The sequence below is a fragment of the Narcine bancroftii genome, chromosome 1 (genome assembly GCF_036971445.1).
Source record: "Narcine bancroftii isolate sNarBan1 chromosome 1, sNarBan1.hap1, whole genome shotgun sequence".
NCBI lineage: Eukaryota > Metazoa > Chordata > Chondrichthyes > Torpediniformes > Narcinidae > Narcine > Narcine bancroftii.
The window spans coordinates 130432848-130456375 of NC_091469.1; the positions used below are offsets into that span (position 1 = coordinate 130432848).

The 23528-nt window shown below is 39.0% G+C and overlaps 1 protein-coding gene across 3 annotated transcripts in view; it reads left to right on the forward strand.

Annotated features, from left to right (window-relative positions):
- The window catches only part of LOC138764114 (PDZ and LIM domain protein 3-like), a 72357-nt gene that overhangs the window by 46224 nt on the left and 2605 nt on the right, over nucleotides 1–23528 (forward strand). For 2 of the 3 annotated variants that reach the window (XM_069939517.1, XM_069939506.1), the window contains exons 2-6: nucleotides 3339–3490; nucleotides 4933–5017; nucleotides 13581–13768; nucleotides 21225–21358; nucleotides 22742–22853. In XM_069939517.1, coding sequence (XP_069795618.1) covers nucleotides 3339–3490; nucleotides 4933–5017; nucleotides 13581–13768; nucleotides 21225–21358; nucleotides 22742–22853 — 671 coding nt within the window. Of the gene's footprint in view, nucleotides 1–3338; nucleotides 3491–4932; nucleotides 5018–13580; nucleotides 13769–14253; nucleotides 14325–21224; nucleotides 21359–22741; nucleotides 22854–23528 lie in introns of all 3 variants that reach the window. The other variant, XM_069939527.1, reaches the window with a different exon arrangement.

Genomic DNA, 23528 nt, shown 5'->3' on the forward strand with positions numbered 1-23528 from the left:
AGGATACCAATATGGTTTAAGTGAATTGCACTGGAAAAGTGCAAGACCAAAATGATAAACCCACAATTTGGGGACAGAAGGACTATTGCACTTTCATGTGTTGGAAGGGCTATTCTCAACTATTTTTAAACTGTCAGACTTTTGCAAGTGATGCCACTTTTTTTCTGTTGTTCCCAACTTTTCCTGGTTTTCTACACGAGAAAACTGGCTTCATATTTCTGGCTTCTTATCATAACTGATAATACCCCATTCAGTCTCAGCTGTTCACTTTACGAGTGATTTATTCCACAAGTCTCTGGGTAGAACAACATTCCACCAGAACTGTTTTTTAAGTACTTTTTAGTTTGAATGACTATGATCTGGTATTTAAAGCCATCAAAATCATTTTATTTTGTCAACGCACTTCAAGATCTTGAGAGCTGCAATTAAATCACTTTGAAATTAATTGTTCAAAAATAAAACATTCTCAAACTTTACACCTATTAGAAATGGCTGTATCCAAAGCATCTTCATTGGTTACCTGCGAAAGCAACAATATGCTATCTGTGAGAAGGAGATTGGGCCTGAATGCATAAATAATTAGGAAATACCTGAGCCTTTGCACAGCAGTCCTACAATTAGCTCATTCCAAATAATATTTTTTGGTGATTGGGATAAAACAAGCATTATTACTGGTAATTTCTCTGAAATTAATCTTCCTTTGTTATGTCATGAAACCTTTATATTATTAGTGATAACATGGAATGTTTACTTAATCTTTCCAGACTAAATTTCAGTCAAAGCCAAATCTGGCAACACTGCAATAATCTTTATGAATTTTGCTCTGGAGATGTCTGAATTTGAAATTGGCTTGAATTCTAGAATGCTTTGTGTTCTTCCATTGTGCTTTACAACTTCCCTTCTCCCCTTATCAATAAAATTTATATACTTTGAGAAAATTTATGTCTTTCCCTTTAGTCTCATTTCATTTGATGATTCATTCATTAAACTTATCTGGGGATTCTTTTGTCAGTTAGATAATGGTTTTACTGTGAGTTTGTCTTTATTTAGCTGTTTGTAGGATGTAGGCATCAGTGTCGGTGCATTGCTAACTACCCTAAACTGAGGAAGCAATTAAGAGTCAACTATGCTGGTAGATATGGAGTTACATGCAGGTCAGATGAGCAATAATGGGAGATCTCATTCCTGAAGGACATGAGAGATTCAGATGGGTTTCATGATAATTATGTCGAGACTTGCTCTTCTTTAAATTCCACATTTGTTTAATTACATGAATTTTTCTCTCTCTCTTGGCTTCCTTTTGCATATTGGATCAATGGTCCAGAGCTCTGGTTAGTTATGCAATGACCCAACCACCATGCACCCCTAACTTACAGTTATAAGCTGGTTTTGTTTGCCATGCGAGAACGCTGATGATACTCGGGTTCAAATATTTTGTTTCTGAAATCTTCTCCGATTTGCCTTGCCTGCCCAAAACTACGCTTTCAAAATTGAAGTTGAAGATGAAATGATGAGGAAAAATAAGAACTGCCGTTTTCTAAAACCCGATCTGAACCACTGACTGACCGTTTCTCTCCATAGATACTGGCTGACTCTCTCCAGCTTCTCATTGATGCAAAATGGTGCCTTTAAATTATTCTGGTCATTAAGAATACCAATATGGGAAATTGGGGACACACCAATTTTTCTACTTTGATGCTAATGAACCAAATCCCAATAAAACACACATGCTTTTTTAAAAATTTATCAGTGCAATTTTATTTTCTTCCCCACCAGACAAATGTTTGGTCTCTCTGAAGGAGATTAACAACCATGTGGAATTTTTTTTTGCAGTTGAATCATACATTTTGGAACTGTGTTGATACCTTTTCTCTCTTCTACATCTTGCTGGTTCTCCTCTCCCTTTCCTTTTCTCTCCTCTCTCTTCATCCCATTTCACCCCCCCCCCCACCTTTTTATTTAGGTGTCTACCTATTTTTTTCTCCTTAATCCTGTCAAAGGGCCCAGGCCCAAAGTGTTGGCTATCCTTTAATTCCAATGGATGCTGTGTGACCTGCTGAGTTTCTCCAGAGCATTTGTGTTTTGCACTTGACCTCAGCATTTGCAGATTTTCTTGCTAAACCCCACAAGTGTGGGGTGTGACCTGAAACCCATATTGACATCTTCATCTGTCAGCATGAAAATCCAAATTCCCTGAAATAAATCTACAAACCAGAAACCTAAATATCCAATTCATTTTCCCTTCTCTATGCAAAAGTTACATATTTAGTGCATATTTATAAAGTTGATCTATTACTTGTGTATGTATGCATGTAAATACAAATGTTATTAATACATGATTATCTACATCTTTGTGGAATCCAAATTGAATGGCCTGTGTGGTAAACCACTGTATGCATATGTTAACTGTTTGGGCATACCCATTGGCCGAATGTGCCGATGGCTCCTCCCACAGGCGCCAGAATGTTCTACACCCTCTGCTCGTGCGGATCAGTGGAACAGCATGATGTGCTTTTGTCAAAAGCTGATAAAAGCCCATCAGTTTGTTCAACTTCAGTCTTTTGGTGTTATTCATGGTGCAGAAGCCTGATTCAGTGGTATGCAACTAGCCTCAAACTAGAAAATGTTTCCAATTGAAATTAAATGGTAAAGATTTCTTTTTGAGATGTGGTCTCCCATATTATGGTGCACAAATAATTTTCATTTAAAATGTATTATTTGGAGTGAAGTCAAATTCAAAGTAATGAATCTTCCTGATACAATTTTCCATTTGCCAGCAGGAAACTTTTTTTCAACAGGAAAAATAAAATTTAAATAAAGTAACCCTAAATTAGAATTGGATATCTGTTTAAAAAGGAAACATTTCTTGAGGCATCTCAAGCTCTTTCAGGGCCAGCATGGGCTCAGTAGTGTAAATGGTCCTCAAATGATATTGCCTCAAACAAAATAATTTTGCCCTCTTGTTTCATTATGTCAATTAAACTGCCATCACTTATTGGCCACGGTGACAGATTCGTGAGCTTGTAACTGTTCTGCAAAGTTCATTTATGCAGTCATGACCTTCCAAGTTTCCAAATGCTTTGAGACCATAATAAGATGACTGTGTTATCAGAATGAAAGCAGAAAATTCTTGAAATATTGAGCAGTGAGAGGTATCTGCGGCCAATCAAATATATTTCATGTTTTCAGATTAATGTGCTTCCATTAGAACAGTTCAATTTTGGTTTGCTCAAAGGAAAACAGTAAATTAGATTGAAGTTTAAGATCAGCGTCTTGGGCCATAACTTTCAAACTCTGGGATGATGAAGACTTTTCTGATGTGTGCTTTGAATATACAGGTAACACCTGGAAGCAAGGCCTCACTGGCTAATCTATCCCCGGGTGATGTCATCCTGGCCATTGACGGTGTGAGTACGGACAGCATGGCACATGTTGATGCTCAGAATAGGATCAAAGCTGCCTCCACTCAGTTAAGCCTCAAGATTGACCGGTTGGTATAACAGTGTACAATGTCACAAACTCCTATAACTTCAAAATGCCTTCACTGCCACAAAGGGATCAGGGAGCTGTTTAAATAAGTGCATTCATATTGTAAGACTGAAATGAATAGAAAGTTCTTCTCCCCGAGGGTTATGACTCTTTGCGATGTCCACCACATGAGCCATTTAAACTCTTCTTTTTACAGACAGCATGGTAAAAGGCCATTTTGGCCCAAGCCACCCCATTACACCCAATTAACCTACAATCTCTGGTACATTTCGAATGGTGGGAGGAAACCGGAGCCCCCAGGGAAAACCCACGCACACGTGGGGAGAACATATCAACTCTTTACAGACAGCATGGGATTCGAACCCCAGTCCCAATCACTGGTGCTGTACCGCCATTGTGCTAACCACTACACCAACCGTGCCACTGTTATTTAATATATTTAAGGATGAAGGGAATAGGTTTAAGGAGATTGAGCTTTTGGAATAAAAACAAGTCAATGGATGCGGGAAATTTGAAATAAAAACTGAAAATTTTAGAAACACTGAGTCAGGCAATATCTCTGGAAAGAGAAACAGAATTAAGTTTAAGGTGAGGAACCTTGGTCAAAGAGTGACAGGGATCAGGTAGAATTGTGAACTTGCATTACAAGGGTGGCATGTAGCATAGTGGTTAGAGCAACGCTGTTACAGCGCCAGCAACCAGGACTGAGGTTTGAATCCAGTGCTGTCTGTAAGTCTCTGTGTCTGCATGGGTTTCCTCTAAGTGCTCCAGTTTTCTCCCTCCCTTCAAAACGTACCGGGGGTTGTAGGCCAATTGGGTTTACTGTAAATATACGTGTATAATGCAAAAAATTTTGTACCAAAATTCGAGCTCAAAGTGGGGGAGGGGGGGGTCGCATTATATGCACATATTTACAGCAGCGCGAATCGGGCGGGTGAGGGAGAAGAGAGATGTCAGTGTGAATCGGGCGGATGAGGGGGGAGAGATGGCAGAGCGAATCGGGCGGGCGAGGGGGGAGAGACACAGCTGCACAAATTGGGCAGACGAGGGGGAAGAGAGATGCCAGCGCAAATCGGGTGGGCGAGGGGAGGGGTCATATTATACACGGGGTAAAATTTCTCTCCCTTTCTCCCCTAAAAAATGGGGGGTCGCATTATACTCAAAACGCATCATACACGCACATTTACAGTAATTGGGCGGCATGGGCTCAGGCTGCATGTCTAAATTTAAATTTAATTTTTTTATTTTTAAATTTAAAGTAAAATTTTAAAATTTAAAAAAAAAAATCTTATTGAATAGTGGAGTAGTATCAAGAGGCCAAATGGCTGGTCCATTCCTGGTTATGTTCTTTATATCTTTAGTAGTTTGCAATTATGTTAAATAAATTGATGAAACATAGCCTAATAAAGAACTTTTCAGATGCTTGATGTGCTTTTATCCCAGACCTGAAACCAAACTTTGGTCTCCTCAAGTCACTGAAGGTGACAAGGCAAATCCCTTCAAGATTAATTTGGAGGCTGAACCACAGGTAAATTATGCTGGATGATCTTCTGACGTTTTGATTGGTTAACTGATTAAGATTATGAAGTATACGAATGTTGGGATAATTTTAGAGGTTTTGGGAAACAAGTATTTGAACCAAAAATCCTTTGGAACCAACTGCAATTATGTGCAATTAGAAGTCACCAGACACCCAATTTCTAGTTCACAGTTTAAGAAATGTTAACAAGCACAACATCTAATGAAGGAGCAACTTAACTGATCATTCCAAGATTTCACATACTTCTAGGTACGAAAAGCTATGGAAAATAAACATGCAAGAAAACAATGCACATTCAACTAGGACAGATCAGGCTGCACATTATTTGTAGAAAATAAGCAAACCTGTGGAGTGTTTCTACTTTTGTCATTTTTCAAGTAATAGATAAACGTAGACATAGAACAATATAACACAGGGACAGCTTCTTTGTCCCACCACATCTGTACTGACCACGATGCCGTTCTAAATGAATCCCATCTGCCTGTCTATGTGTCCTCTTTTCCCTGCCTGCCAGCTAAGTTTGCCCAAATTCCCAGTGTGGCAAGTGTACTCCAATCTAGGCAACACCCTGGTAAACAACATCTCCCTACCCTTCCTATAGTGTGGGGTGTCAAAAACTGCACACAATACTCCAAATGTGGCTTAGCTAAAGATTTTTATACAGCTGCAATATGATTTGGTAAGTTTTATAAAGCTCTGAGCAATGAAGGCAAGCATGTCTTCCACCGTGACCACCCTATTCACTTGTGTTGCCACGATCAGGGAATTACACACTCTAAGATCCCTCTGTACAAAAATGCTTCTTTTAGAGAATGCTCTCTCTTTGCATTTGACCTCCCAAAATGCAACATCACACTTGTCTTGATTAAACTCCACCTGTAATTTTTCTGTATTATCTCAATATGCAGGCAATTGTTGCTGGCCACACCAAGGAGATTGGGCATGGGCTGACTCTCACAGCATAACTCATTCCATGATGCCTGTCCTTTTCTCAATATTCATGGCAGTCCTTTTGGTTCTGCCTGGGGATCTGACAAGCTCACCTGTGCCTTTGGTAATGATAGATTATAATTCTAGGTCTTATCTCAGCCTGCAGCACCACAAAAGTAGCCTTGGTAAAGGTCTGGGTCTTGGTGACTTCACATTTAACTTCAACCATTAATTACAGAATGATGTTGGAATTGATGCAAATAGTTGTGGTCCTTCTCCAGCTGATTATTATAGCACTCTCTGAAAGTAGCCAGTATTTAAGATTTCATAATACACAGGCTCAACTTGCCCATAATAACCAAGTTCTCTAATCCCATTTGACCAAGTTTGGGCCACATCTTGCTGTACTCTATCTTTTTCCCTCCCAGATTTCTGTTGGTGATCTTTGGTACCCAGCAAAAGTGGACTGAGCGGCTAATCAGATTCAAAACTTATCATAAAGCCAATCAGTAAGTCAGAAATTTAGAAGTTTTCTATCACCCTCCATTCTCATCAGAGAATGGATGAAGCTTGAGACATTCATATGAATTGAGACAGACACTGAAATATCAAAAAACGCACTGGAAACATTAGGGGCATTTAAGAGACTCAGGCACATGGATGAAAGAAAAATAGAGGGTTACATGGTAGGGAGGGATTCTGTTTAAGGAATATATAGGTTGGCACAACACCAAGGGCCAAATGGCCTGTACTATGCTGTAGTGTTGTATGTTCTACATTTTAACAATTAATAGCAAACATTATTTGAAACTCCATGGTATTTTCAAATTTTTGTGTGAGAATGTTAGAATCCTTTAAGGGAAGGCAAGCTCATGAATAATTATCATTCAGTGCTCTTTTAACTTGAATTGCACACCGTTCATCCAGCAAAAACTATTTCAAGATTAAAAATTAAAGGTTGAAGTTAACGTCAAATCATTGATTCCCCACTGACTGTCTCCATGAGGTCTTCGAGGGGACATCCCATTGAGAAACTGGATTTCCTCTATTTAACTGCAAATACCATCAGTTTTATAATGTACTGATGCCAATTTCACCATTATTCGAACCACGTGTTCCTGGGTAATAATGTACACGAGTTCTGAGTGTTGACTTCTGGCTTAGGCCCACTGTTGGGTTGGAGGTCAATTTCATGCATGAAATATTCAAGGTGACAAAAAATGTTTCCTGATTACTTTTGCCATTAACTAATAATAATATAAGAAAGACTGCTAATTGATTATACTGTCACTCATTTTTCATTTTCCCACTGCCCAACAAGAGCAGATGTCAGTTATCAATAATAATAAAGCTAATAAATCAGTATATATTTTATAAAGTTACCCAGATCATTCTGCTGAAAAGCAACATCTCAAAATAGACAAAATGTGAAAAAGGGCAGTTTTATTTCCATAGTTGGATTAAGGGAGGAAGATGTGTTTTTAGAATTTTACAAGGATTATCCTATTGGCTGGAGTTACTGTCGGTGATCGTAGCAGATGAAAGCTGTATATGTTGTTCTAACATATAGCTTTCCCTTTTAAACAGTTATTATTTGATTATTTTGAATTTTTAACCCTACTGATGGGGAAGTTTCTTGTGAACACGTTGAGTGTTCATCTGCTAACTCTGCCAACAGTAAGTTCTTGGCTCACGATTTGCTTCAAGTCCAAGAGCTGGAGGAACTATCTGTCCACTGGTCTGCTTGCTCCGTTGCATTGCTTTGTGCATACAGAATGTTGTTAGCAAGAGAGAATGTTACAAATCTCATCAAATTGAAAGGCATAAATGTGTTTGGTTTTCAGTTATAGCCTTGCAATGTTGAAGGAGTACTACAACTTGAAAATGTGAACCCTTAAGTAAAACCTCAAAGAAGAGGCACAATATTAAAGCACTACAAATGTGCAGGTACCATCAATGAGCCAAATGGGTCTGGAATTAATCCACAGGACCCTAAAATGTACAACCAAGCAGTCTCCAAAGAAGTATGGAACAAGATGATATGATGCCTTAAATATTCATCCATTGTCTTCTTCCAGAGTCACCCAAACTCTTAGGGCCAAATTGGGAGAAGATTCAAAAATGCTTAAATGAATAGAAGGATCAATCAAATAGGAGACTGCAATATCTCACTATTGCCATTAATCTCAATGATCTTGTAATTTTCTTGCAAAGGGAATTTGTCCTTCTAGCTGCATGCAAGAATTAACTTTGGAACCTAATGTAAATCTTTCCCTTCTTATATACATGTCACCTAGGTATCATTCCCTCTCTGTGTACCATAAAGAAATCTTTCACTTGTTCTCTCATTATGGCATGTTTCTGTCCAACTTTAGGAAACCTATGTATGGGCACAAGCTAGAATGTACATAAGTTAACCTGTTCATATTTATATGACAGCATTAAATCAAAAGCAGAGTGCCAGTTTTTCCAATGTGCACTCAACTTTACCTTTTCCCTTGAACTCCCTACTGGTTCCCAGAATGGGTGGTATATTTCACACCTAATAGTGGATGAGCAGAAATTTTCTCCTACCAAATATTGGGAAGACTAACGACATTGTCTTGACTTCATGCCATAGCGATTTGTGAACCTCCCTTCTGCCTTCCCACATGATACCCATATCTTTTGATTTCCTCAATATCCAAACAATATATTTATCTTCATCTTGCATATTCTTATTCTTAGTGATTGAGGATCTCTTCTTATAATGTGGATTTTGTGTCTTCAGAAGTTGATGTTAACACCAAATGTGGGAACTGTAGACTGTTCCACCCAAGAGATGCCTGACAGGATAAGAGGATATATAGTTTGCAAGGTGATGCTCCTTGGTGCCATTTACGCCAGGTTTCTATGTTCTTCAGGTGCATGGATTCTTGGTGTCCAATATTATCTTCAATACTCTTTCTCCTCTTTGAGTGGCATGAACCAGGAACTCCCATAAGTTAAGGATGTTCCATTTTATCAAGAATCCTGTAAACACATCCTTGAAACATTTGTTATGCTCTTTCTATATAACACTACACAGAATAGAGAGCTTGTTTAAGGTGTACGGTATCAAGCAGATGAACGACATGGTCTAACCTGTACAGATGACTGGATGTAATTAGGATCTCATTGCTAAGAAAGTTGGTATAGGAGAGAACAGTGGCATTGCTTTACATCCTTCCAGTGAATCGAAAGGATAGAGACAGTTTTAATGGTATTGTTCCAGAGACTTGAGGTAATCCAGGCCCATAAATTGTGAGTTTTGTACTAGGTTTCTGGTATTGATCTTCAAATATATTCTCCTTAAATTGACCAAAGGTTATTCTCATGCTTTGAAGACTATGGTGAATTTCATCCTCGATATCTGCCTAATTAAGAAGTAAATCTTGAGATATGGGAAGTGGTACTCTGGTGCAATCACTGTATGTATGTATGTATTTTATGTATTGTATTAAATGTATTGTATTTTATATATGTATGTATTGTATGTATGTATGTATTGTATGAGCTGGTCCGCCCCCTGCACCTGTGACTCCTTCCTCCCAGAAATCCCAATAAAGGTTGTTACACCCAAACTCCTCCCTAAGTACCAGCCTTGGAACCTTGCCAGCAACATGTGGAGATGTCTTAAGGTGATTAAAGCCTATTGATCACAACTCTCAGTCTAATGTGGATGAACAATAGTGCTACAATTTAATCGCCTTAATTTTGGACCATGGACAAGGCAATACGGGCGGATAAACTGGACTCCAATCCAGAGGCCTCAGTCAAATTTGATCAATGGCTGCACTGCCTCAACAGGTTCATGAGATGCAATGAGATGCAGAGTGAGGAAGACAATTGAGATCTACTCTTCGCTCAGATCGGTCACCACATTTTCCAGATGATAAGGGACTGCACTACTTACTTGGCCACAATAGAGCTCCTGCAGAAACAGTATCAGACCCCAACGAACATTATCTATGCCAGGTACCTTCTAGGTAGTCATGACAAGTGACTGGTGATTCAGTGGATAAGTACATGCAGATCCTGTGGGAGCTGAGGTGAGCCTGCGGCTGCAGAGATGTCTCTGTTACTGTCTACTTAGAAAAACTGATACATGATGTATGTGTGGCTGGATTCAAGTCTGATCACATCATACAGAGACTCTTGGAAAAAGGCGATCTAAGACTCCAAGAAGTAGTCAACCTGGCTGAAACGTTCGAGACAGGAATATGCATGTATAACAAGCAATTAGGAAACGGTTTGGTTTGTAATTATTACAAAGAGAATAGTTATAAAGAAACCATGGTGCAACTACTGACTGCATTGATAAAACTTCTCAGGAAATGCGGCTGCCACTTAGGGAGCATGAGTGCCACCACCTTGGGACATGGGGTCCCAGGTCACCGCCACCACCATCGAGCACCCAAAGTGCTACTTCTGCAGCCACGTGAAACATATCTGTAAGAGCTGCCCAGCCCAAAACACTACATGCTCCACCTGCAGGAAGAAGAGACACTATGGGAAGGTATGTAGGTCCCAACCCTCCAGCAGGGCAGCGTGCGGCTTGCAGCCACTGCCATCTTGGACAACACCACTTCTGGTGTCACAATCTTAAGGGGAACATGAGCAGGAACCTCTTCACTAAGAGGGTGGTGAGAGTGTAGACAAGTTGGTGGATGCAGGTTCTATTTTGACACTTAAGAGAACATTGGAGGAGAGGGGTAAGGAAAGGTATGATTTGGATGCAGATCGATGAGACTAAGCGGAATAATACTTCAGCACAGAGTAGATGAGCCTATTTCTGTCCTGAAGTGTTCTATATTACAAAGATATAATCTTCAGAACTAATAGGAAACTGTTCAACTAATAATGATACACTCTGAAACCAAGGTCACTTCTGCCTTGGTAATCAAGCAACAGTATTGCTTACACTCAGACGCTGTTCTCCAAGTCATTGCTGACTTATTCATTGAAGTGTATGAGAAGACAATCAATTTGAATATACTTAGCAACTCAGAATCTGATTTCCTGCTCGGGTAGGATATTGCAAAGATTCATATCCCTCTCAGTAAAGAATCTCAGGGTTGTATGTGATATCATATATGTACTCCGACAATAAATCTGAAAAGAAACTCTTCCAAATTGGCACTAAGGAGCTGGCCCTTTTATTCTCAGACTCTGGCACCAATGTTAAAATCCCTAGCCATGTGAAATATCTGCAAGCACCTTGTCAAGTCACATAAGATCATCCTTCATGGGCCAAGTCTGCTCAGTATTTCATTGGACAACCTCCCCATCACAGCAAAGTTGAGTGAGCATGTGTACATTCTTCTTCTTCTTTATAAAAAGCTATCCATAGTACTCAGTTTTATCAATGCAGTCAGTAGTTGCACCATGGTTTCTGTTATATACAGTGGAAACTTGGGACTATTTTAGGCTGGAGCATGAACACTGCAAGACTGTAAGAGCCGCATCACACTTGATTGTTGAGCATGCTCAGTGAGACACATTGTAAGAACCACATCACACTGAGTGGTGAGCATGCTCAGTGCGACAATGTATTTATACATGACCAGCAGCCTGACCAGTACTGATGTAAGTAAAAGTTTGTGCTGTAAACTTTCAAGCTTCTCTGAGTGTTTATTAAGACCTCTGATGGTACAACCGAGGACATAACAGTTTCTTTACAACTATTCTCTTTGTAATAATTACATACCGAATAGTTTCCTAGTTGCTTGCTATACCTGCATATTAACATTATTTTCATGTATAGCCATGACCAATTTTCTGTAAATTCCAACAGGTTGCTCACTATTTAGGAAAAAAACTGTCAGTAACTTTTTTTTTAACTGGTTTATGTCATTTTAGCACTTCCACCTTGTTTTTGCAGACTGTACCCATTCTTCTTGTAGCTTATTGATCCCACTAACAACAACCCCCCTCCCATAACAGTTTTGTATCCATCAGCAAACTTGGAGACCTGCACCTGGTGCCTGTCTACATTTTGCTCATACTTTGCTGAGGGGCTCAGGGCTGAAATGTTGGTTATGTATCTTTATCTTTGCCATATAAATTACACTTCTTGATCTGCTAAGTTTCCCCACCATTGCGTTTTTAACTTGAAACACTCTTCACTGATACGCTTAACCATTAGGAAATCTACACAGTGGTTGGAGATGGTGGTCTTGTTCTCATTTCTAATCTTCGTTGAAGCAAACAAATGGAACTCTTGGAACACAAGCAGGTGGGAAGTAAATTAGCAACCAGTTTGTTTTCCATTACTCGTTGAGATCTTTGCTGATCTCACCAGATCAGACGTTTACCTTTTTTTGCCCACATTCTTTAGTGAGTTTGACTATTACAAATCTATCGGACAAATTTTAAATGAATGATTAATTCTCATATAAAACACAAAGCTGGAGATGCTCAGCAAGTTAGATAGTATTTGTGAAGAGAGGAGTAATATGGTTAACATTTCAGATCATTGACCGTAATCAGAAATGCAACCCTGGATTGTGTAATCTCACCTCACAGTTAACCATTGGACTTGAGGTGAATTTAAATAATGCTTCTTCTAAAGCCAATATGGCCGACTTTATCAAGACCTGCGTGGCTGAGTGTGCGCCAATGTGCGCATTTCGTGAGTAAAAGCCATTGGATTAATCAAAAGATTCACAAACTGCTAAGGGCGAGATCGATGGCGATTAAGGCCAGTGATCCAGATCTCCACAGGATTTCCAAGTCCGACCTACGGAAGGGTATCTCAGCCGTAAAGAGGCAATTCTGAGGGAAGCTAGAAAAAGAGTCAGATATACGCCAGCTATGGCAGGGATTGCAGGTGATTACATCCTACAAGGCGAAGCCTAACATTAGAAATGGCTGAGATACTTCATTCCTGGATGAGCTAAACACCTTCTATGCTCACTTTGAAAAGGAGAATTTGATAGTATAAAGAGAATCCCTGCAGAAGTTGGTGACCCTGTGATGTTTGTCTCTGAGGCCAATGTTAGAACATCTTTCAAGAGAATGAACAGTCACAAGGCATCAAGCCTTGATGGTGTATCTGACAGGACGCTGTAAATAGGTGCCAACCAACTTGCTGGAGTGTTCATGGACTTCTTCAAGCTCTCATTGCTGCAGTCGGAGATTCCTACTCGCTTCAAAAGGGCATCAATCATCCCAGTGCCCCAGAAGAGCAGATGCCTCAATGATTATTGCCTAGTAGCACTCATCTCCTGTGAGTCTATGCTCTTCCCCTTCCCCCACCTGTCCCCTCCACCATTTTGTTGGGGCACCTGCCTACCTTTTGCTGATAACAACCCTGATGAATTCTGAAATATTGGTTACACATCTTACCTTTAAACCCTCTGAGTTTCTCCAGCATTGTATTTTTACTTTAACCTTGGGAAGTTATTGCTAATGTAAGCTCTTTGTTTCAAATTATTAGATTAAAGTAATAGCATTAGAAAGTAGACTTTGTTGAGGGGGAATTGAAGGAAAGTTTTTGATAAAGTGACCTTTAGCAGCAGATGTATGGTGCGACTGCTGGTGCTTCTCAGCTTCAGCATGAATTGTAGCCTTGTGTATTTTTGTGCCCTTTCACATGCAGGAAATCAAATCTATTGGAGAGTCCCATAACAGAAAAGCCCAGCCATTTCTTGCAGCAGGAAACATTGGTGACAAAAAGCAGGTAGTGAGCTCGAGCTATAATACTCCAATTGGCCTGTACACTGCTGACAACATACAAGATGCTCTCCAGGGACAGCTACGAGGCATGGTCATTGAATCGCAGGAAAAGTAAGTGTGGGTTTGGATCCTGCCGAGTCTCTCTGTCTTAAACTGTTCAAGTTGCACAGTCTTTGTCTTTGTTCTGTCCAGCTCTTGCTACTTGCATTGGGAAATATTTCATTCTTTTCACTGTTGTGGAAGAAATAACATGGAGAAAATGAAAGAGTTATTTATAAGTGACAAAACAAAAAAAAAATCTAAATTAATCTACTGTCAGTTGTACGATTGACAAACTCAAGTATCAAAGGCTTCTGCAGCTGGGTCCAGATGTCTAAGGGACATACACTTTTTTTGATACAGGAATCCTGTACAATTGATACATAATGTACAATGACAGGTAAGTTTTTCTGAACTGAAATAAATGTTTGAAAGTATTAGCGATTATATAATCAAATGATTTAAGTTTTGTAGTGATTTCTTGATCCAGAAATGTAGAGATTGAATATAACTTTTCCCACCAGTACTGTATGATCTTTAACCATTTTTCCTTGCAGACACTAGGCTACTTTGAACACAAGTTTAATATCAGACCCAAACCCTTCTCAGTAGTTTCCACCTTGAGCAGGTTTTATGCTTTATCTTTTGACAGATTGCATGCCTTTCTGCCTTGATTTTTGTTTCTTACACAAGAGGACCAAGGGAAGTGCACATTGTACCAAATACAACATTACAGCATTCAAAATTAGTTGGCTTAATTGCTACATCTCAATAACACGGCTCAAAAATGTAATGCAAATTCTCAGACTCATCTTTTATGAAATATCCTACATACCAGTGTGCTTTTTCCCTGTGAAACACAAATGATTTTGTAGTGATGTTACTGATATTGTTAATTATTTTGGGGTTATTCTGAATGTTTATTTTTCAATGATTTTCATAGTATTTTAATTTCCCCAAATTGGAAAAAGTACCCTAATCCCTTGATCCTCTCACGTAACTATAGAGGTACAGGACTTGAAGTGCCTAGTAAACATTCCCAGATGTTTTAAGTTGTGTTGGTGCTTTATTATTTTTGAGCTCCATAGCAGCATGCTGTACTAAAGCTTGGTGAGTGGTTTGTCAATACTGCAAGTTGTTAATCCAGCAGTTTGCTTCTTGATCCAATATCACTACTAAAGAATGAGCCTTGGAAATTTGACATTAAAAAGAGAAAATGCAAGAAATGTTTGACATGTTGATTTGCATTTAAGAGAATACTACAATTTTAAACCATTTTGTGTGCATATCACACTTCTATTTATTTTGTAATGCATTCATACACCTACTGTAATTGAATTGATATTTTAATATTAATTTTGTAGCATATTAATGAAACTATTTGCAGTTCACCCATAAATCTTTTAATTCAATACCTTATAGTTGAATAACATCTTGGCTCAGGGAAAATGTCCTGTTTCTTCACTGAGGCATAAATAATCAAAAAATTTAAGTTTTTCAAGTGGGCTTTGAAGAGAGGGAGAGATTTATAAGAATGGAATTTGAGAGCCCGTATTATACTGTATGTGCTACGTTCCCCACCCCTTCCCACCTTCCACAGGAATTGCCCTCTCCGTGATTCCTTTTCACTCATCCCTCCCCACCAACCTTTCTGTTCCCCTGAAACTGCAAGAAGTGTAACACTTGTTTTTACACCTTCTGCGCTCCTGCCGCAAACAGCACTTCTATGTGAGGAAAAGTCTATGCACCTTCTCTAACCTCATCCACTCTATTTACTGCTCCTCTTCTACTAAATGGAGACTTGGGAACTCTCTCACATATCATCTACAGTCTGACCATAATGGCCATCCTGAGCTCCCAGTTACTTACTTATCCCCCTCTTGATTCCACTTACTTTCCCCCTCATACTCCTTCCATATCCTCCCACACTTCTTACTCTACCTCTATCTTCCCCTCTCTGTCCCTCTCTCCTTCCCAACCCCCTAACCCTCAGACCTCATCTTCCCCCCCCCTCTGGCTACTCTGCTTTGACCTCTGCACCCTCCCCTTCCTCCCCCTCCAACCTCCCCCTCAACCTACCCAACCCTCCTCCACCTTCCATCTCCACACTAGGACCTCCCCAACCCTCCACCTCCTCCTCCCCCGAACATGTTCCACAACACCAATTCCCACTCTGACTCCTGTTTGGTCTTTACTATCCCCTTTGGCCTTCCCCTCTCTGCAATGGAGCACTCAGTAGAGGTCTCACCTTCATCACCCTCTGACCAATGAGTTCCCCACACGCCATGATTTGATTTACTTCTGAGCTCCCAGTTGCTGCAACTCCCTGCCTATTCCCACAACAACCTATCCTCAGCCACAATGAGGATCAACATAAACAAGAGGAACAACACCTCATATTCTACCCAGGCTGCTTACAGCCCAGTGGAACATAGAATTTAGTAATATCAAGCTAATTCTTCCATTCCCCTACTACTCTTCCCACCCCCCCCCCCACCACTTTGTCCCTTTGCCTGCCCACTCCCCACCCATAAACACTTCCTCCTCTTTCAGTTCCATCTCCACCCACCCCCATCTCCCCTTTGAATTCTTCTGCTCGCTCCTCTTTTCAGCACCCCCACCCCACCATCACACTCATCGTTTTTGGTTCCATTTTGTCTCCCTTTACACCACCTTAATATCAGGTTCCAGCTCTGGAAGTTTTTCTCTTCTAATCACCCACTCCCCCTGTACAACCCATCTTCCTCACCCATTAGATTTTATTGACTTTCTCCCTTTTTCTGGGATCTCCCAATCTATTGTGATTGACCATCATGTTTCACCTCTTCCTGGCTCACTAATTCCAAATGGGCTCCCATTCTACTCCTCACACCCTGTTCTCTTTACAGTAGCTTCTCTTTTACATTTCAACAGTCTAGATAAAAGGTTTCAGATCAAAATGTTGACCATCCTTTTGTCCCCTACTAATGCTGAGGGGATTGTTTATTCTCTAAAATTCATTAATTTCAACTTAAACCAATGCCACCTTGTTTTCAATACCTTGAGCATGGAAAAAAGATTCTGACTATCTGCCTCCTATAATTTTATTTAACTTTTATCAGCCTCCTTGGCTCCAGGAAAACAAGCTACCCTTATCCGGCCTATCCCCATAACTAAAGTCCTTCAAGCTAGACAACTTTATGTGTGTACAATAAAATGAATACTGCAAGAGAACACTGGCATGTTGTTCCAAACTTTGTTATAAGGCAGGTCATTTGTTCAATGTGTTTTGCTATCCTAAGTTGTTACAAAGCCATTTAATTTCCTCCGCTTCCATACTCTGTCCTAAACGATATGGTAGATATTTGAATGATTCTCTATGGCAGATAGGAATATTCATTTTTAGGAAGATGTGAAGGGATACATTTTCCCATAAACCTTCTGCTGTTACAATGAGATGGATATGTCGAGCAGCACTTTACCATCACATTGTAATGTCATTTCTCATTACAATGCTACTGGTTCTAGATTCCTGAATATTATCAAAGATTTCTTCCCTAAATAACATTGCTGAAAAAGAGTGGAAGACTGAACAATTCTCCTTTGAAATACAATTTCAGTTCCCATGTAAAAGCCTAATTAATATTTGCAGTGTTTACCTTCCATAACTTCTAATGCAGTCCGTGCTAACAAATGCCATTTGTGCTCTGCCATTCTGGACCTGACATTTGTGTCAGATCAGCCATAACCGTATTCAATAACAGGGTAAGGCTGTGGGACCAGTTCACCTAATCCTTCTTCTTGTGAACCTCTCTATGCACAGATTGGCTGCACTGTTTCCAATATTACAACAGCAACTAAATTTCAGAAACACTTATGAGCTATAAAATGGTTTGGAGTTCTCGCATGGAATGCAAAGGATGCTAAATAAATGCATATCTTATTTTGCATATCTGGATTAAAGGATAGTTAAAAGGAAATTAGTCTTACCGTCACATTTTGCTTACTTCAAAACATTGCAAACAAAAATAACCTTCATATCTTTAACACATCATCAGATTCAAAGAAATGTTCCCCTTTCTATTCTTTGTTGGTGATGGTCACACATAACTTTTCACTTGCTTGATTTTTCCAGCTATAAAAAGCACGTGGCAATTTGCTTCATGAATATGGCTATCGATATTTCACGTGGAGGTCAAAATGGGAACACAAGTGTACTATTCCTTCCCAGGATAGTATCATTAACTCTAGTGAATCCCCAAGTTGAGCAACATTATAAAAACACGATGCTGGAGAAACTCAGCAGGTCAAACATTGTACTTTATGTAGCAAAGATAAATATATATAACCAACATTTTGGGATTGAGCCCTTCCAGCTGAGTTTCTTCAACATTGCGTTTTTATTTCAACTACAGCGTCTGCAGAGTCTTGTGTTTTTTGTAACATCGTTTGACCAGCTGAGTTTCTCCACTATTGTGCTTCACTTCAACCAGTGTCTCCAGACTTTAGTGTTTTACCCTTGAGCAACATTGTGCCACATTGGAACAAAATGGAGCTTCTAAAACAAGATTAAGCATGTGGCATTTAGCACCTCGTACTCTGAAGGTGGTACTTCTTCAATATTGGTTTCTGGGTTGTTTCCCCTTTGCATGTCAGATGATTGAAGTTAAATTTTGAAAAGTATAATGGGCAGTTTCTTTCTTCTTTCAAGCTGACCTTGAAAGACATCACGTCCTGGAAGCAGTACATTTCCAATGACAGATTTTTTAATAAATATACCTAACTATCACTTAACAACCTATAAATTGTCATAGTTCAAGAAGTCACTCCCTGAAGGACTGTTGCATTACTGAAGATGCTACCTTTTGAATGATGATTAAACCAGGAAAAGTAAAGCGTTAATTAATATAATTCTCATTCCTTGCACTCTAAACAATTGTTATATCTGGTTTGTATGTTAACATTCTGAACTTTGCATTAGCCACCCTTTTACATCATAATCATTTGTCCTCACTACTGGAGGTTCTTCTTTCAAATGTCTAACAATAATTCATTCTCAAGATTAAAATCGAAACCATTGCCATGAAGTACTGTAATTCTGAATTTGTACCTTGCTGTCACACAGCATCTTACCATCTGAAATCATCGATACCTCCACATGTGCATCACAAGGTCAGCAATTTAATCTTACAGAGTATGTACATGACATCATGTACAACCCTGAGATTCTTTTCCTTGAAGACCAGGTAGAATTTTTACTACTGGTAGTCCAAAAAACTGTACTCAAAAAAAATATGTATACAAAAGAGAGAAATGCAAACAAACTTACGATAAAATACCGAAAATAAATATTCAATAATAAATAATGTGCAAAGTTAAATGAGGCCCTGATTGAGTTTGATGTTGAGGAGTCTGATGGTGGACGGGGAGCAACTGTTCCTGAACCTAGTGGTATGCACCTATACCTCTTTCCTGATGATGGCAATGAGAACAGAGCATGTCCTGCGTGGTGTGGATCCTTGATGATTGCTATATCTCTCTGACGGCAGTGATCCATGCAGATTTTATCAATAATTGGGAGAGTTTTTCCTGTGACATCCTGGACTGCATCCTCTACCTTTTGCAGGGTTCTGCACTCATAGGTATCGGTGCGCTCATACCAGGCCATGATGCAGCCGGTCAGCAGCCCTTCCATCACACATCTGTAGAAGCTTGCCAAAGTTTCTGATGTAATGCCAAATCTCTGCAAACCTCTGTGAAAATAAAGGCACTGAAGTACTTTTTCATGATGACATTTATGTGCTGGATCCAGGAAAGGTCCTCAGATATAGTGTCTCCTAGGAATTTAATTTTGCTCACCCTCTCCATCTCTGGTCCCTCAATGATCACTTAAAGTCCTTAGCTTTGGTGACATGGATTGTGAGGTTGTCTGTGCACCATCCAGCCAAGTTTTCCATCTCCCTCCAGTATCCTGACTTATTGCCCCTTTTTATACAAATGCTGGTTTTATCTCTCTTTTTATTCATTTCAAATGAAAGCTAAGTTTAATCTTTCCATGTCAGTCATTGCATTGGTAACATTGAACAACATTTTTTTTCAAAAGTTTTGCTTCCTGAAAAAAAAATAAGGGGATTCTGATAGACAACTTCAAGGTGAACACAAGATAATTTCAGATTTTCTGTATCACGTAGGAAGTTGGAGAAATATTAAATGAACTCTTATTGAACTTTAGCCTGTTTAATCGCTTAACGATGCTCACACATTGCGTTAGTTCAACTGACCTAAAAATGTTTAGCTGGTGATTTACATTTGTACTCAGCATCTGATGCCTCTCTTGTCGGTGTCCAACAATAGTCAGCCAGCAGTGATAGATTCCTGTTGCCCTGATACCGCTCTTCCATGGTCACAATGTTCCTGGTGAAACCTTCACCATGTTCATCACTCACTGCACCGCGATCAGCAGGGAAGGAGTCCAAGTGCGAATGCAGAAAATGAATTTTCAATGACATGTTGCACTTCATGGTTTTATAGGCCTGAAGAAGACTTAGAATATTACAGGAAATAACAAAAATGGTTATATCTTAAATAAAGGTATGTGATCAGGAAATTTTAAAAAGCTTCTTGTCCAATGTAACTAAAAGATTTTCAGTAGCTCTAAAATGCCTAATAATATCAGCTGTCGTCTTATTGCAGAAACTCTAAAAGAACTAAATAGTTGGAAAGAATCACAATTCTTGAAGCAAGTTAAATAGCTTAGCAGTCACGCATCTTTTAATTATTGAGGGCTTTGATCCAAAAGAAGAATATAAGGTAAATGTTTGTATTCAAAATGAAGAGGAATTCTTAAAAGAATTTCTTACAAACTGGTATTGCTGCCAAATAAATAAGTGTTCTGAAATAAGAAAACATTGGGAAGTAATCACTCTAGACTATTTACACTAAATAGAATTATATAAATAAAGATGGAGTCAAAGAAAGTGTTGATGGACTACCAAGTAGTACATTTCAGTTGGATGAACAAAACAAAACTGCATAAATTGAGTGGAAAAACAATGGCAGTCACGCAAAGACTAATTATCGGGTTAAAGAATGGATTCATTGCTGATCCACTACTGGAAAGCAAGGGAAACATTGAAGACTCGATTTGTTGAATAGATGGGTTTTTATAATTATTAAAATTACTGAGAAACTATTCAGCCATTTTCCATTAAATTCTTCCCCCAATTCAAAATCCTCTTGTATTTTTACACTTAAATAAAGGTTCCTAAGTGTTTTATGGTGGTGACTGATCCACAGACTCTTCAATAAGCCTCTTGACTCTTTTACAATAATCTTAAATAGAAATTAAAATCAAACACCAATTTGAACATCTGATAATATTACATGCTTGCATTGACATTCTAAATGCAGTTTTCTGTTCAGCTAATAGATTTTGAGAGTAAGAAACTGCCAAATATTATGCGTATAAAAATGCTCTCTTGATTGTTTGAGATATTTTTTCTTCCTTTGCTCCATTGTTATTGCTTGATTTCACCATATGTATGTATAGAACAGAACCAGTTCCAGGAGTTCAACACTCAGAGGTTTACAAGATGCTGCACAACAGTCAAGAACAAAATAATGAACCAAGGCAATCTGGGTCTTTCCGAGCAATCCAGGATTACTTGGATTCAGACGAAAGTGGTGAGCATCATGTGTATTGGTGTAAAGCATGGGGGCCAAGATGCGCTAGTGGGATTAATGGTCTAACATCATTGAATGATATCCTGTGTGTTTAATGTTCGTATCTGGCCATCAGTCCCATTGTTGATATTGTTACTAACCCAGAGGACCCCAAAACCCAACACCAATAGATATTAATCAAGACAAATGGTTACTTAAACAAAAGTTGATTTTAATTATCTTTAAACATGAAAACAGAATCAAACTTTAACTTATCACTATTAACTTACTTTACCTAACTTAACCCCCTTCTAATTCTAAGCGCATGTGTCTGTAATGTGTGTACATTCAAAAAAGTTATTTGGTTCACAGTCCAATCTCACTTCTCATTCCAAGTTCACTGGTTGCAGGCAATTCTTATACTGTGCACAGAATTTAACATGTGTAAAGTTCACCAGGCTTTGGTGCTCGAAAGGTAAATGGTTACCACTCAGGAAGGTTCTTGTTGGTTTTTCACAGAGAGATGTGTTGTTCCAGTACATCCACAACTGATGTACTTCCATCAGTCACCTCAGTGTCTTGCTGACAAAACTTGCCCATCAGGGTTCTCCAGATGATAACCTTTTTCTTTCAGGTCACCACAGAGTTCCTTTTTGTTTCTCTTATTCCAACTGAATCATTAGACAGCCAGTCCTCTCCTCTTGCATGAACCACAAGGCCTTTGACCAGACTGTCTTCCAAAAGCTTGCCAGCTTGTCCTTTTTCAGTCCTAGCAACTTCTCTCCCTCTCTCTCTCTCACTCTGAGACCGAGAGAAAACCTGTTTGACTCTCTCTGCATGCAAAACCACATGACCCTCTTGCAACAGCAAAACTCCTGCAGACAATAGCTGCTCCAGCCTGCTCTTTCATCTGTTGCCTTGATAAACAATAATCCATTAGTGACATCTCTGGAGCACTCTTCAAAGCTCTTGCAAAAAGGTGTGAGAAGCCACTATGTCTCCAGAATTTCAAACAAGATCTGTTTTAAAGTGTTTGCATGTGACCTACTCTAATAAACCTTTCCCAATTTATCTCCCAAAAACATTTCTATACACTCGGTCACAATATTAACTTATTTGTACCTTACAATAAAGGAATTCCCAGGATGTGTGATTGAAATCGTCATGCATTGGAGATATCCTTCTAGTTCTATTCACATAAGGCAAGACCAGAAGGGACTGTGGAAACATTCAATGGTAGAAATTGAAGATCTATTATATCATTTCCACATAATTGTTTATACAGTGATTTTTAGCAGCGTACTGCAGTAAATCTCAATAGCTGACCCTTGGGGTTTTCAATGGGGCCTCATTTAAATTTACAATCTTTTTAACCATTCTCCAATTCTGTCCAAACTGACAAAGATAATCGCCCCATGGTTACTAGAAGTGTGAAAGCTCCAGTAACAAAAGTTGGTGCTTCGGGAGGAAGTGTTCAGAAGCTGCCACTCTGTGACAAGTGTGGAAATGGAATAGTGTAAGTATACAGTATTTATAAAGCAAGAAGATTGACAGTAATTGCAAGTGTTAAGCTTTTCCAGGCCTGTATTTACTATCTCTAACTAATATAATAATGCTGAAAATCAGTTTCATTGCTCTAAATTATTACATTCTTTCCTTTTAAATTTTCCAAAATTGCCTCTATTTGGAGATATTTTCAATTAGATCATAAACTTATTCATTAAAAGAAAGAGACACAAAGCAGGAAATTACAAGCTGCTTAACTTAATATTTGACAGGAAAGATGTCAGAAAGTTTTCTGAAAGACATTACAGCAGCTGCTTCAGAAAAGATCAAGAAATTTAGGCAAAGTCAACATGGTTTTGCGGAAGGGAAATCATGTTTAGCCAATTGATCAGAATTCTTTGACGTAATAATGTGCAATGGATAAAACTGGTAGATGGACTGTACAGGTTTCAAGAAAGTATTTAATGAGGTGATGCATGAAAGATTATTAAAAGAGTAAATGAAATTTAAAAGATAATGTATTGGTCTGATATTGAATGCATTTCTGGTCCCCCCCCCCCCCCCCCCCATTACAGGAAGGATGTGGAGGCTTTGGAAAGGGTACAGAGTAGGTTTACCAGAATGCTGCAGGAGCAGATGGACAAACTTGTGCTGTTTTCTCAGGAGCTAAGGGGAATTCTGATAT